This window comes from Trifolium pratense, linkage group LG2, assembly GCF_020283565.1.
Source record: "Trifolium pratense cultivar HEN17-A07 linkage group LG2, ARS_RC_1.1, whole genome shotgun sequence".
In the NCBI taxonomy this organism is placed as follows: domain Eukaryota; kingdom Viridiplantae; phylum Streptophyta; class Magnoliopsida; order Fabales; family Fabaceae; genus Trifolium; species Trifolium pratense.
The window spans coordinates 58240288-58252638 of record NC_060060.1 but is presented as its reverse complement, the minus strand read 5'-3'; the positions used below and the strand labels follow the sequence as shown (position 1 = coordinate 58252638).

Sequence of the window (12351 nt, the reverse complement as noted above, 5' to 3'; positions counted from 1 at the left end):
AAACCCCCTAAATTAGGCTTAACTCTCAAAAGGTTTGTTTTCCCCAGCAGAGTCGCCAGCTGTCGCGGCGCGAAAAATAAACCTCGAGTGTGAACACTCGAAAAGTAACAGAGTCGCCACCGAATTTTATTTATCCCAAAGAAGGGAAAGGAAAATATCGAGAAAACCTTGAGGGGTAGAGAAATGGGTTCGGGAGTTGGTTATGCGAGGGGAAGGTATTAGCACCCCTCACATCCGTTGTACTCAACGGGAACCTTTTAGAGGGAAATGTTTGTTTGCTTTAACGTGTTTTTTAATATTTGCTTGATTACTCGTTTCTTGCTTCATCGAGAAAAAGTTTGTTTTTTATTATTATTATTATGATTATGGATACAAGAGAAAAAGTTTTGTTTTTTATTATTGTGCCCGACAAGATGTTGAATCTCGCTCCTACGTATTCCCAGGTGCAATGGGAAAATCAGGGTTTCGTAGTTCAGGGTAAAAAATGTTTGTGGGTTGGTTGCTTTTAGACGCATGACGTCTAAGTCGCATTCTCGTATTAAACGCTGCTTGTATGCTCGCACTTCGGAGGCTTAAGCGTGGTTTGTATTACGGAGAATGGACGAAAACGTCACCCGTTTTGTGAAGAGGGTTTTACTTTTACTGCGCGCGAGGGCAGTGAAAAAGGTTTGAGTGTGTTGAGTTGATTTTATGAGTTTTTGTGAAAATGTTTGAGAATGAGGATGGTCCGAGACGCGAGTCATACGTCAGGGCCTCGGAACCATCCGGGTAGAGAAAGTCATTCGTCAGTCCCTTCCTTTTTCATCCTTTTAATCTTAAGTCGTTTTAATTTGATTTAACAAAATCAAAAGAAAAGATTAAGAGATACTTTTTTAGGTGTTTTAAGGTTTGGGAATGAGAATGGTCCAAGACACGAGTCATACGTCAGGGTCTCGGAACCATTCGGGTAGAGAAAGTCATACGTCAGTCCCTTCCTTTTTCATTCTATTTTATTGAGTGCTTTCAAATTCGAGCAAGATAAAAGAGAAACGAAACAAGCAAACAAAGTATAGACAATATATACAGTAACTGAAGCTTTTGCTAATCTTATCGACTTTGCTTAATCGTATTCATTTCAAAGGAGAAAAGTTGAATTTTGGGGTTTTTAAAGTAACGAAATGTTTTTGAAAAATAATCAAATAAAATTCTCATCAAAATAAAGCAACCAAAATAAAACAAATAACCTAAGAAGGTCTCTTATGTTAGTGCAAAAATTTGACTCAAAAGCTTAAATAAGCATTTGTTCAAATAAGTACTTTTTCTATAAGCTAAAAAGCAAATAAGCAAATAAAATGACTTATAACAATAAGCCAACAAAAATCTGTGATCTAAAAAGATCATTTATTTGTTAGTGCAAACACTTGACTCAAAAGCTTAGATAAACATCTGTTCAAATAAGCACTTTTTCTACAAAACAACTTAAATAATCACTTACTTAAAAAAAAGTGTTTTCATTAATCAAATAATTATCTACTAACTCAAAAAAATATTTTCAAAAGAAAAAGTACTTATTTAAATAAGCCCTTATGTGAATAAGCACTTATTTAAATAAGCACTTAAGTGAATAAGCACTTAAAAATAAACAAACAAACTGGGGGCGCAAACTGGGTCTGGGGGTGAAGCAATAGCAATCTGCAACACCAAAGCCCAGCCCAGTTCGTCCAAAAAAAATGGCAAACAGAACAAAAATGAACATGGTGCAGCGCGAGGAAATAGGTGCACGGTAGGCTTCCTGGATCTGGGCCCTTTGATTTGATCAAATGGCTTGGATTTAAAAAAATCCTCTAACAGATCTCGGCCTTACAATAGATCCAACAGTTGTGTTTTAAAATAAGAATGAACCAATCACGGGATGACACGTGGCCATCCCTAACCTTCACCTTCTTCTTCGTGAAGAACAGAAACAGAACGGCCATGGGAGAGCTTCATGAAGCTCGGCCAACAACAACACAATCAAAACTTCATCAAAATTTACGAAATAAAATCCGGTTTCACTCGATTTTCCTCACTGATCATGAATATAAACTCAGAATTTACAAAAGATGCAAGGATTTTAAGAAAACAAATCAAACTTTAAATCCCCCAAAAAATGAAAACTCGTATTTGAACAAATTAAGCAAAACAAATGGTTTGAAAAGCTTCAGTGAAGGTTCATGAGTAAAAAACGTTTAGAAACTAACTTGTTTTGAAGCTTGCTTAGATGAGTTAGAGCTCACTCTTTTCTTTGCAATTTTGGAGTTTGAGTAAGCTTCTCTCAACGGTTTTCCTTCGTTTTTATTGTTGTTTCAAGCTACTGGAAGTGTTTAGAGGCTTTTGGGTGAAGAAGATTGAAGTTTGGAAGTTGTTTGAGTCAATTTCGGATTTTGGAAAAGTGATGAAAAAATGAGATTTTTTTGGTTTTTCTCTTCTCTCTGTTCCTCCAAAATCGCCTCCTCTTGTTCTGATTCGTTTGGATCAATTTATAGGATCAATTGATCAATGCCTATGACCATTGGATAATTTTGAGTGTTGATTAAAGTGTGCTTTGGCTGAAAATTTGGTTTTGCAAAGATAAAAGAAGAAATGAAGTGATTGGTCCTTCATGCTTGCTTGTGAATTTGGTGAAGATTCAGCATGGTTTTGATGAAAAGTTGAAAAAGAGAGTAAGGCTAACAGCAGAGTAGGGAGAGGCGCAGCACTGTTCATGGAGGAAAGGGAACGTGCACTGTGCTGTCCTTCTTGTTTCATTTTTTTAATAATAATAATAATAAAAATAAAAAGTAAACAAGAAGTGCTAAGGGGGATGGACGCACGCAGCAGCAACAGCAAGCTGTTGTTGTGTTGTTTTTATTTATTTTTATATAAAAACATTTTTTTTAGATTTTGAATATTAAATATAAAAAGAAAATGAGAGAATATGTGAAAATATGATGAAAAATAATTTATGAAAAGGGTAGGACAAAATTAGGGTATGACACTGTCAGTCCCACAGTAAAAGTCTCAGAGTCAAATCCACACATGCATGCTTTCCGGTTACCCGCCCATACACCATAACATCTGCCGGTCTGAGAGTCGATCATCCTTCCTGTGGGTCGGTCTAAAAGTTCACAGGTGCCTATTTCTTCACAGATATTCCTGCACGCCTAAAAATATAAAAAAGGACATCTAGGACAAAGTCGTGCCTATATTTGAAACCTGGAAGCTCTCTACAATGTACTGCGTGCTCCCCAAAGTTATCCAGGCATGCCTTACAGCAAACAGGGCAAACCTCATCAATAGGAAATAAAGGAATCATGAGGCGATATTTAAGGATAGTACGTGATTGACAAATTGCAAGTGCACAATGCGTCGTCAAGTAGTAAAAATATCGTTCCTAAGGGATTGACGTTATTCAACAAAATCGATCGAATCTAATGCTTAACATTAACAAAGAAAGTAAATGATTGGGGGAATTTTTCATAGTCACAAGATTAAAACAATTGTTTATGAATTGGTTTAGATTTTCCAAGTAAAAGGTGGAATGGACCTCATAGAATCCCCAACTTCCATAGCATTTAGTAGTGAAATCGAATTCTCATGGATATAGCACATTTGTTAAGATAGATTTGACAAATATGAAATCCAATCTCTTGGCATTTCATCCTCTCAATTGATTATGAACTCCTAATCTCTTAGTAAAATTCATTATCAATTAAGGTTTAAGCACTCAAATCCTTTAATCACACTCAAACAATTTCAAATCTCTAAGAATTATCAAGTGCTCAATTAATCTAGATCAAGAATCAATTTCCTATTCTCATAGCAAATTGAACTAACAAATCATCAAATATGTGATCAAGATACATGAAGCATTAAGTACAAGTATAAATTGATTAAAAAGCATTCAAATCCATTCAAATTGCAAATTCACTACATAACAATGTTTATGGAAATTGGATCATCATAGAGATCCAATTCCAACGAGTTTAGTGATACATGGCTACAATTGGAGAGGAATCATAGGATGAGGATGAATTCATGATCTTCAATCATGAATCTTCAATTGGAAAGCTCAAAGACTTGAATCTCTTCAGTCTTCAAAACCAGTCTTGGATCAAAATTCGTAATCATTTTCGACCTTTTTCACAGACGCACAAACAATCTTTTTATAGGTAATCATTTTCGATCTGCTCCTCATGCGCCCCAGATCTGCGCTCCATGTGCCAGCTGACGTGGCATCTCCTGATTTGTCCAATTGGCGCATCGTGCGCCACTTCCTGCGCATCATGCGCAACATCCCACAGCATCATCTCCCTCTATCAATCCTGCTCATCATGCGCAATCCACCTGTGCACCGTGCGCCATCTCCAACAGCTTCCACCAAATCCTTTCATTCCTGCGCACCATGCGCCAAATGGCTGCGCATCATGCGCAAATGGCAGAGAGCCACTTTGCTTTTTCACCTTTCTACTCCTGGTGCGGCACTTTCTGAGCCTGATGCGCAAAAACTAGTTTTGACTCCTTTTTTACTTCTAATTCCTTGCCTCACAAGTAATCTTAGCTTGCTGGTATTTTTCCTCATTTTTGGGCTCAAAAGCTTCCAATAGTGTTCTAATATCACTCAAATTAGCTCGAATTGACAAGTAATGACGCGAGGTCACCAGTACGATACTCACCTAGTGACATATGCTGGCCTAATCCATCAATAGAAATAGCAAGAAGAAAATCCTGAGCATGTGCTGCTAAATCTTGTGGTCATATTAAACTTAACTTCCATGCCCTGAACAATTTTACCAAACAAAACACGCGCAAAAAAATATTGGGCTTTAAGGGGGATGGTGTCCTTCCTAGTAAAACTGCTCAAGTCAAAACTAGGAATCGTTTCATGAAGACCATTCAAAGCACTTCCAAAATCAGAGTTCATACGAAATGCCTCACCATTTCTCAATATATGATCTTGTAACACCCAAGATTGCGCTCTTTAAGCCACAAAACCCAGTCTCTACTGCAGATCTCCAACCTTAATAGGTAAGGAAGCTAACCTCCATTGAAGATCTACAAAGAAGGGACTTCCACCAACCACAATGTCTTCAACTTCCCCATGCAACTCTATATCAAACAGAATGGCAGCCTCCTCCATGTAAATCGGTTGGCGACATCGATTCTCTTAATCTTTATGGCTAAAACAATGACATAATTGACGTCAGTTCAAAACGAGTTACATTTTTATTTTCCGTTATTTTAGTCAAACCGGTATCTATTAAGTCATTATTTCAGTTCTAAAAATGAGAATGACCATTAATTTATACTCCCAAACAACAATGTATGTCATCGTTGAAATTTAAATACTACTCCCTCCGTTCCAAAATGTAAGTCACTTTGAAAAAAATAATTGTACCAAATTATAAGTCACTTTACATTACCAATAAAGCATTTAATGCTCTTTTTCCTATCATACCCTTAACTATTTATTTCTCTTTCTTTTTTCAATTCTTCAATTTATTTTTCCCATACCATTAATGAAGGACAATTTTGTAAACTAACTCATAATTTCTCTTTTCCATACAACATTAATCAAATTTCTTAATTTGTGTAATATGGTCAAAACGTCTTACATTTTGGAACGGAGGGAGTATATTTTAAGTACTAATCCATAATGGACCATGTTACAAATATACAATATTCAGTTAGTGTTAGTTAGTTTGCTCAATTGGGTCTATAAATAGGGAGTTAGAAAGTTAGCTAGCTCAATTGGCTCTATAAATAGGATAACTCATTGTATAATTTCACAATTTTATCAATTACATTGACACCTCAAGAGTCTTATGCTCTCTATCTTTCATATGCATATGATTTAGAACCATGGAATCCTCTGATTACTAATATGGTATTAGAGCGATACCCTATCGATAACGCTTTCGATTCTAGTTTCAAGTCAGATGATGATGAAGAAGAGGAGTCCTATGGTACTGAAGTTCAATCTTCAATCTTCAAGCTTCAATCTGCATCAGAAGTTCAATCTTCAAGCTTCTACAATCACATTGTTTTTGGCAGTTCCGGGATTTCAGATCTTACTACCGTTCATTATGCTTCGATCACTCCAATCAAGCCAATAATTGATGGATTCACCATCAAGATTGGGGAAATTGCATGTATTCTTGTTGCAGCATCGAATCTGCATTTGCCACTTTGGAAGACGACGAGAAATCGAAGAATCTTGATTCTGAAGTTGTGGTTTCTGAAGCAACCAAGGATTTGAACGACCGGAAATCTGAGTTCGGCGTTTCTAATGAAATCAAGAATCGGATAATCTCATCACAGGTATGGTTCCGTTATGCATTATGCTATGGATCTGTTTACGGCGTTGCCGCCATAAGGCCTTTCGCTTCTTGGTTTTACGTCGGAAAACAGCAACAACAGATCAGTAGCACCGCCAACAACAAGATTTGGCCTATCGAACTACATGAGCAGTGCATCATCGATTTTGATCCCGGCTGAAGAGCTAGTTCAATTTTGTCATTTGTTTCTTGCAAAATTTGTTGTAACGCTCGATTGTTTGATTGTGGTGGATGCCTTGGGACAGAGAAAGACTTCGCCATGTTCCGCCGTATGGCTTCGTTTCATTTGTCACTTTCTCTCTTGTTTTGGCACAGTGAATTTCTGCTATAGTTTTGTCTTCACCTCTGTCATTAGAACCACATAGTGTGTTGTGACAAAGTTTCAACAAAGAAGAAAGAAGAAGCGGTGTTTGAACTGAAGGCCATTATTGCATTAAAATTGTTTGGGCTGGACTCCTATTGGGCTGTTATGATCACATTGTGCCAACAATGTCAGTGTTTTGATTTGTTTAGGTGTTTAATCCTCTACTAGTACATTGTTTGATTTTGTTGTTTTACAAATTTTATTTTCAACTTGTATTTCAAACTCAGATTGGTTAATTTCCCTATCTTGAGAGTTTGAGGGGGACTGTTACAGATATACAATATTCAGTTAGTGTTAGTTAGTTAGGTTAATAATAAGTTGGTTAGGGAGTTAGAAAGTTAGTTAGCTCAATTGGGTCTATAAATAGGATAACTCAACAATTTTATGCTCTCTATCTTTCATATGCATATGATCTTAGAACCATGGAATCCACTGATTAATAATAATTTTCTGCAGTCTCTCTTTACTTATAGGAAGAAAAAAGTGCATGTGCCTTAAACATGGTTGTTGAGTTTTAAGTCTAGTTTATTGAGTCTTCAAAGTTTAAAGATTAAATAACGCTACTAAGTTGCTTCTTTGCAGTTTAGGTTGGCATATGTTTCTCCCGATTCAAGGGTGGTTGGTGCTGGTGATTTAGTTGACCATCCCAAGAAGATTGCTCTTAATTACATTAAGAGCTATTTTTTCTTTGACTTGTTTGTTGTAGCACCTCTTCCTGAGGTATATTTCTTCCTATCTCTCCACGTTGTTGGTCGACACCGATACATATTATTACATTTTCAGTACCTTCTGTGCACATTACCTCGGTGTCGTGTTGATGTCTTAATAAATAGTATGTAGAATTGAACAAGTGCTTGACACCATGTATTTGACACGGAAGGAAATGGATTTAATCTGTGAAAAAGACCGAGTTTATGATATATGTTTTGAAATACTTGCAGATAATGATATTTTTTATCCTACCAATATCCTTGGGGTTATTAGGAGCAAATTATACGAAGAATATTCTACGTCTAGCGATCCTTGTACAATATATTCCCAGATTATTCAGATTTTTGCCTCTGCTAATTGGCCAGTCTCCAACAGGATTCATATTTGAGTCAGCTTGGGCAAATTTCATTATAAATCTTCTCATTTTTATGCTATCTGGCCATGTCGTTGGTTCATGTTGGTACCTCTTTGGTCTACAGGTGAGTTAAATTGACATTTGATGTTTCATTTTAAAAAATGTGAACTTCTTTCTCAATAAATTTCATACTTTGCTTTAAATTGTCACGTTTCATTAAAAAAGGAAAAAAAGAACCCTGCATCTTCACATAATGAAAGGAAAAAGTAGAGAAGAAATATTAATTGATTCACTTGAATGCTTCTGATTTATAATGTTATTTAAGCCCTGTTTGGACCGATTTATTTGAGTTTATCATATGGCATAAACATCTGTGAGGCTGTTTGGGAGAGCTAATGGAAATAACCTACAACATTTCTATAAGCTGTTGTCAACTTATTTTCATCTGCTCTTCAAGATTTCTAAAACAGTTTATAGCTTATATTAAAACAGTTTGATTTTATATTTTTAATTTTTAATTTTTTATATAAAAAGTTTATACATAAACACTTAATTTAGTTGTTTATCGAAACAGGGTCATAGATATAGTCAAAATTAAGCATGATAGTAATATGAGTTATTATGTTTTTATGGATACTTTAAAGATGAATTCTTCGTTAAGAATCAGGACTTTATATTAAGTAAATGAATGTTTGGTAACTTTCATTTTACTAACTTCTCTCCATTTATCTCTTTTCTTCAAGAGGGTTAACCAATGTTTGCGAGATGCCTGTCATCTTTCTGAACTAGTGGGATGCAAGGAATTGATTGATTGTGATGCTAATGCGCCTAATGAAACAGCTCCGCAGTGGAGAAACAATACTCGCGCTAATGATTGTTTGAATCCCACATCTGGTGTTTTTGCTTATGGAATCTATGGCTCTGCCGTACAACTTACTATAGAAACTAGGGTGATTAACAAATATGTGTATGCCTTGTTTTGGGGATTCCAGGTATGCATTTTGTTCTTTTATTTTCTTCCTTCTACACATTTTTCCTCGAATATTGAACTGTGAAGATTGGAATAGGATTGATATAATGTGCCTCCTTTGAAGATAAACGGCATAATTACATTGTTTATCTTCATAGCCCCCTTTTTAACGGAACAACACAATAAAAGGGGGCTATGAAGATAAACAATGTAATCTGACATGAAAACTCTTGTGCAAAACTTATATGGATGTCTCATAACCAGTTATAGTTGACGATAGAAAAAACAAGGTTTTAAAAGTAAGATGTGTTATTTTGACACAAAATTGAGCAACAAAATTCAAACAGTTTGGTAAGATAATGCAGTTCAAATACTTGGTTAATTACATTTAGTAGATGGTTAATGGATATAACAAGGTGTTGCAACTCATTAAGCATCAATATAATACAATTAACCACGTTTTTGAATGTTATTAACCACAATTTTCAGATGTATATTTGAACCAAAATCGTGGTTAATAGATATCGTGTATATTTGAACATCTGAAAATCATGGTTAATGACATTCAAAATAGTAGTTAATAACATTTAGTCGACAGTGAGTTGTGACACCTCCTAAATTTATTATCCATCCACTGAACGTAATTACATGCATATATAAAAGTAACAAAACTATATTGTTTTTGTCCTTTTAATTTTCATATGCAGTTCTGCAAAATCACATCTCTACCATTTTAACAGTTAATATTAGAAAAATGGGGAAGACAAGGGTTGAACTTTGGAAAACATGATCAAATGTTTCTCTAATATATAATATATTTTATCACAGATTGTGGTTAATAGATATCATGGCTATTTGAGAACCTGAAAATCGTGTATGTTTGAACATAATTTGGATGATTATAAGAAATATCAAGTATATCTAACATAATTTGAAACCTTGTTATATTCGTTAACCATCCATTGAAAATAATGAACCAAATAACAAAACTATTTGGTTTTTCTCCTTTTTATTTTCATATGTAGTTTTACAAAATCACATTCATACACCATCTTAACATTTAATTATAGAAGAATTGGAAAGACAAGGGCTGAGCTTTGAACAACATGATCAAATGTACTCTAATAGCATTCAAGGGCTAACTTGAACCAACAATAAAGAGCACATGAATGATTTTATTTTTCGATAGAAAAATGTTAGTAAGTTAGTGATTATGTTGGTTTCCGGAATCCCCGACCTCCTGCTTCAAACGCTTTCAATGTTCTTAAGCTTACCAACCATAATTTAACCCGAGACCTCTTGGTTTGATATTACTTAGCTCTGTGATCTCCAATACAGCAAATCAGTACTCTAGCTGGTAATCAAACCCCGAGCTATTTTGTGTGGGAAGTCCTCTTTACAATGTCTATCATAGGATTGGGACTCTTGCTTTTTGCGCTTCTCATTGGAAACATACAGAACTTTCTTCAGTCTCTTGGACGGAGGTAAAATGTTTTTCTCTTACTTTATGTGCACATTAAATGTTGGTGATGTGGTGCGCCTTTGTTGTGTCTGTTTGGTTCTTCGATGAAAAAAATTGATTTCGATTGTAATCACTTTAGGCTCTCCTTACCATGAAATCAAACACAAATGTCATTTGCTTCCTTCTAAATTAACTTATGTTTAAAGTTACTTTCATTTGAAAAGCTAAAAACAATGTAGAAGGATGATTGTCTAGCCATCCTATAAGTGTAATTGTATCAAACTATATGGTTTATTCATAACATCAGCATGCCTCTTCAGTTTGAACTTACCTACTATGTAATTCGTATTATCGTTATTTTGGAATGAGATACTTATGCAAGGCTAGTAAAAAGTGTCCTCAAAATATTGTATCATGCTTATTTTTTGTAGGATATTATTCTTGTTCATGTCGGCCAGTTAAAGTAGATAAAGCTACAAATTTTGAATAATAATGGAACTATATGTTTTTTTTTTTGTTTGAAAGAAATGGAACTATATGTTAGTAATATTCCGTTGTGTTAGATCCTTAGGGTTGCAACAAACTTGATATATTTTGTTCCTTCTTGCATACAGGAGGTTAGAAATGCAACTTAGAGGCCGTGATGTTGAGCAATGGATGAGCCATCATCGCTTACCAGAAGATCTTAAAAGGTATAAAATGTTCTAACTCTTTTAATGAATCACATCAATACTGCCAAATGATGGATACTATGTCTGTCATGCAGGAGAGTACGGCAGGCTGAACGGTATAGTTGGGCTGCAACAAAGGGTGTTCCTGAGAAAATGGTTCTCAATAATTTGCCAGAAGATCTCCAGACAGACATAAGACGCCACCTCTTCAAATTTGTTAAAAGTGTATGCATTCAAACATTTAATAATAGTTCATGATATACTCTTTAAGTGAATTTTATTTATTTGATTCAGATATTATGTGAACTTCAAAATCTCGCCTATAATGTTTTTAATAAAATTCTTTTTTCCAATAGAAATTGAATCAGAAAACAATTTCCAAGACAAAGCTTTATGCACATTCATAATGAAACTAAAACAAGACACATCAAAAGCAAATTATATTAAACAAGTCTGATTGCTATTTATAATGATGATTTAATTTTGTATGATGATCTAACATTTCTACAGGTTCGAATTTTTTCCCTGATGGATGAGGATGAGCCTATCTTAGACGCCATTCGTGAGAGACTAATTCAGACGACATACATTAAAGGAAGTAAAATTTTGAGTCAGGGAGGTCTCGTACAGAAGATGGTATTTATTGTGCGTGGAAAATTGGAGAGCATCGGAGAAGATGGTATTCCAGTTCCGTTAACCGAAGGGGATGCTTGTGGTGAAGAACTTCTAAGATGGTATCTTGAACAGTCTTCTGAAAGCAAAGGTACTACTATACCTGATAACACGCCTCAAAAGAAGTAGCAATAATCAGCAATGTGGCCTTTATAAAAAAACGAGAAACAACGTATTTAATCTGTGGTTTCTCTTGCAGAATGTAAAAAAGTAAAGCTTCAAGGACAAGGGTTGACTAGTGATAGAACAGTAAGATGCTTAACCAATGTAGAGGCATTTTCACTCCGCACTAAAGACATTGAAGAAGTCACAACTCTTTTTGCAAGATTCTTGCGGAGCCCTCGTGTTCAAGGAGTCATAAGGTCATTTATTCATTCCATTTCCTTGTTCTCTTTCTGTTGATACTTCAGCATGTCTTCACCCTTTTATGATTAAAAAAATAAGTCTCTGTCTGACATATTGATTTGATGATTGTGTTATGTTAGGTATGAATCACCATACTGGAAATCACTTGCAGCAAACAGAATTCAGGTTGCATGGAGATACAGGAAGAAGCGTCTAAATCGAGCAACTACCACATAAAATGATTATCAAACATTGAAATCATAGGCTAGCTAGCTGTACTTTAATGTTTGATTGATTCACTACATTGAATCCTTGGAATAGAATAGTGGTGGTATATTGCTTATAGGGAGTTATGAAGTAGATACCATATAATGAATTTATTGTATATGTAAATAAATATATCCACGAACATTTTGATTTAAGGTATGAAAAGAAAATCTGATTCTTTTATTTTTATAAAAGAAAA

General features: G+C 35.0%; 1 protein-coding gene across 2 annotated transcripts in view; it reads left to right on the top strand.

Moving 5' to 3' along the window:
- Positions 1-12351, top strand: part of LOC123910169 (probable cyclic nucleotide-gated ion channel 20, chloroplastic) — a 25163-nt gene extending 12812 nt beyond the window's left edge. For both annotated transcript variants that reach the window (XM_045961235.1, XM_045961234.1), the window contains exons 5-13: positions 7282-7419; positions 7641-7889; positions 8509-8757; positions 10074-10219; positions 10812-10889; positions 10964-11093; positions 11379-11631; positions 11740-11902; positions 12026-12351. In XM_045961235.1, the coding sequence (XP_045817191.1) occupies positions 7282-7419; positions 7641-7889; positions 8509-8757; positions 10074-10219; positions 10812-10889; positions 10964-11093; positions 11379-11631; positions 11740-11902; positions 12026-12122 (1503 nt within the window). In that variant the 3' untranslated portion in view covers positions 12123-12351. The remainder of the gene's footprint in view (positions 1-7281; positions 7420-7640; positions 7890-8508; positions 8758-10073; positions 10220-10811; positions 10890-10963; positions 11094-11378; positions 11632-11739; positions 11903-12025) is intronic.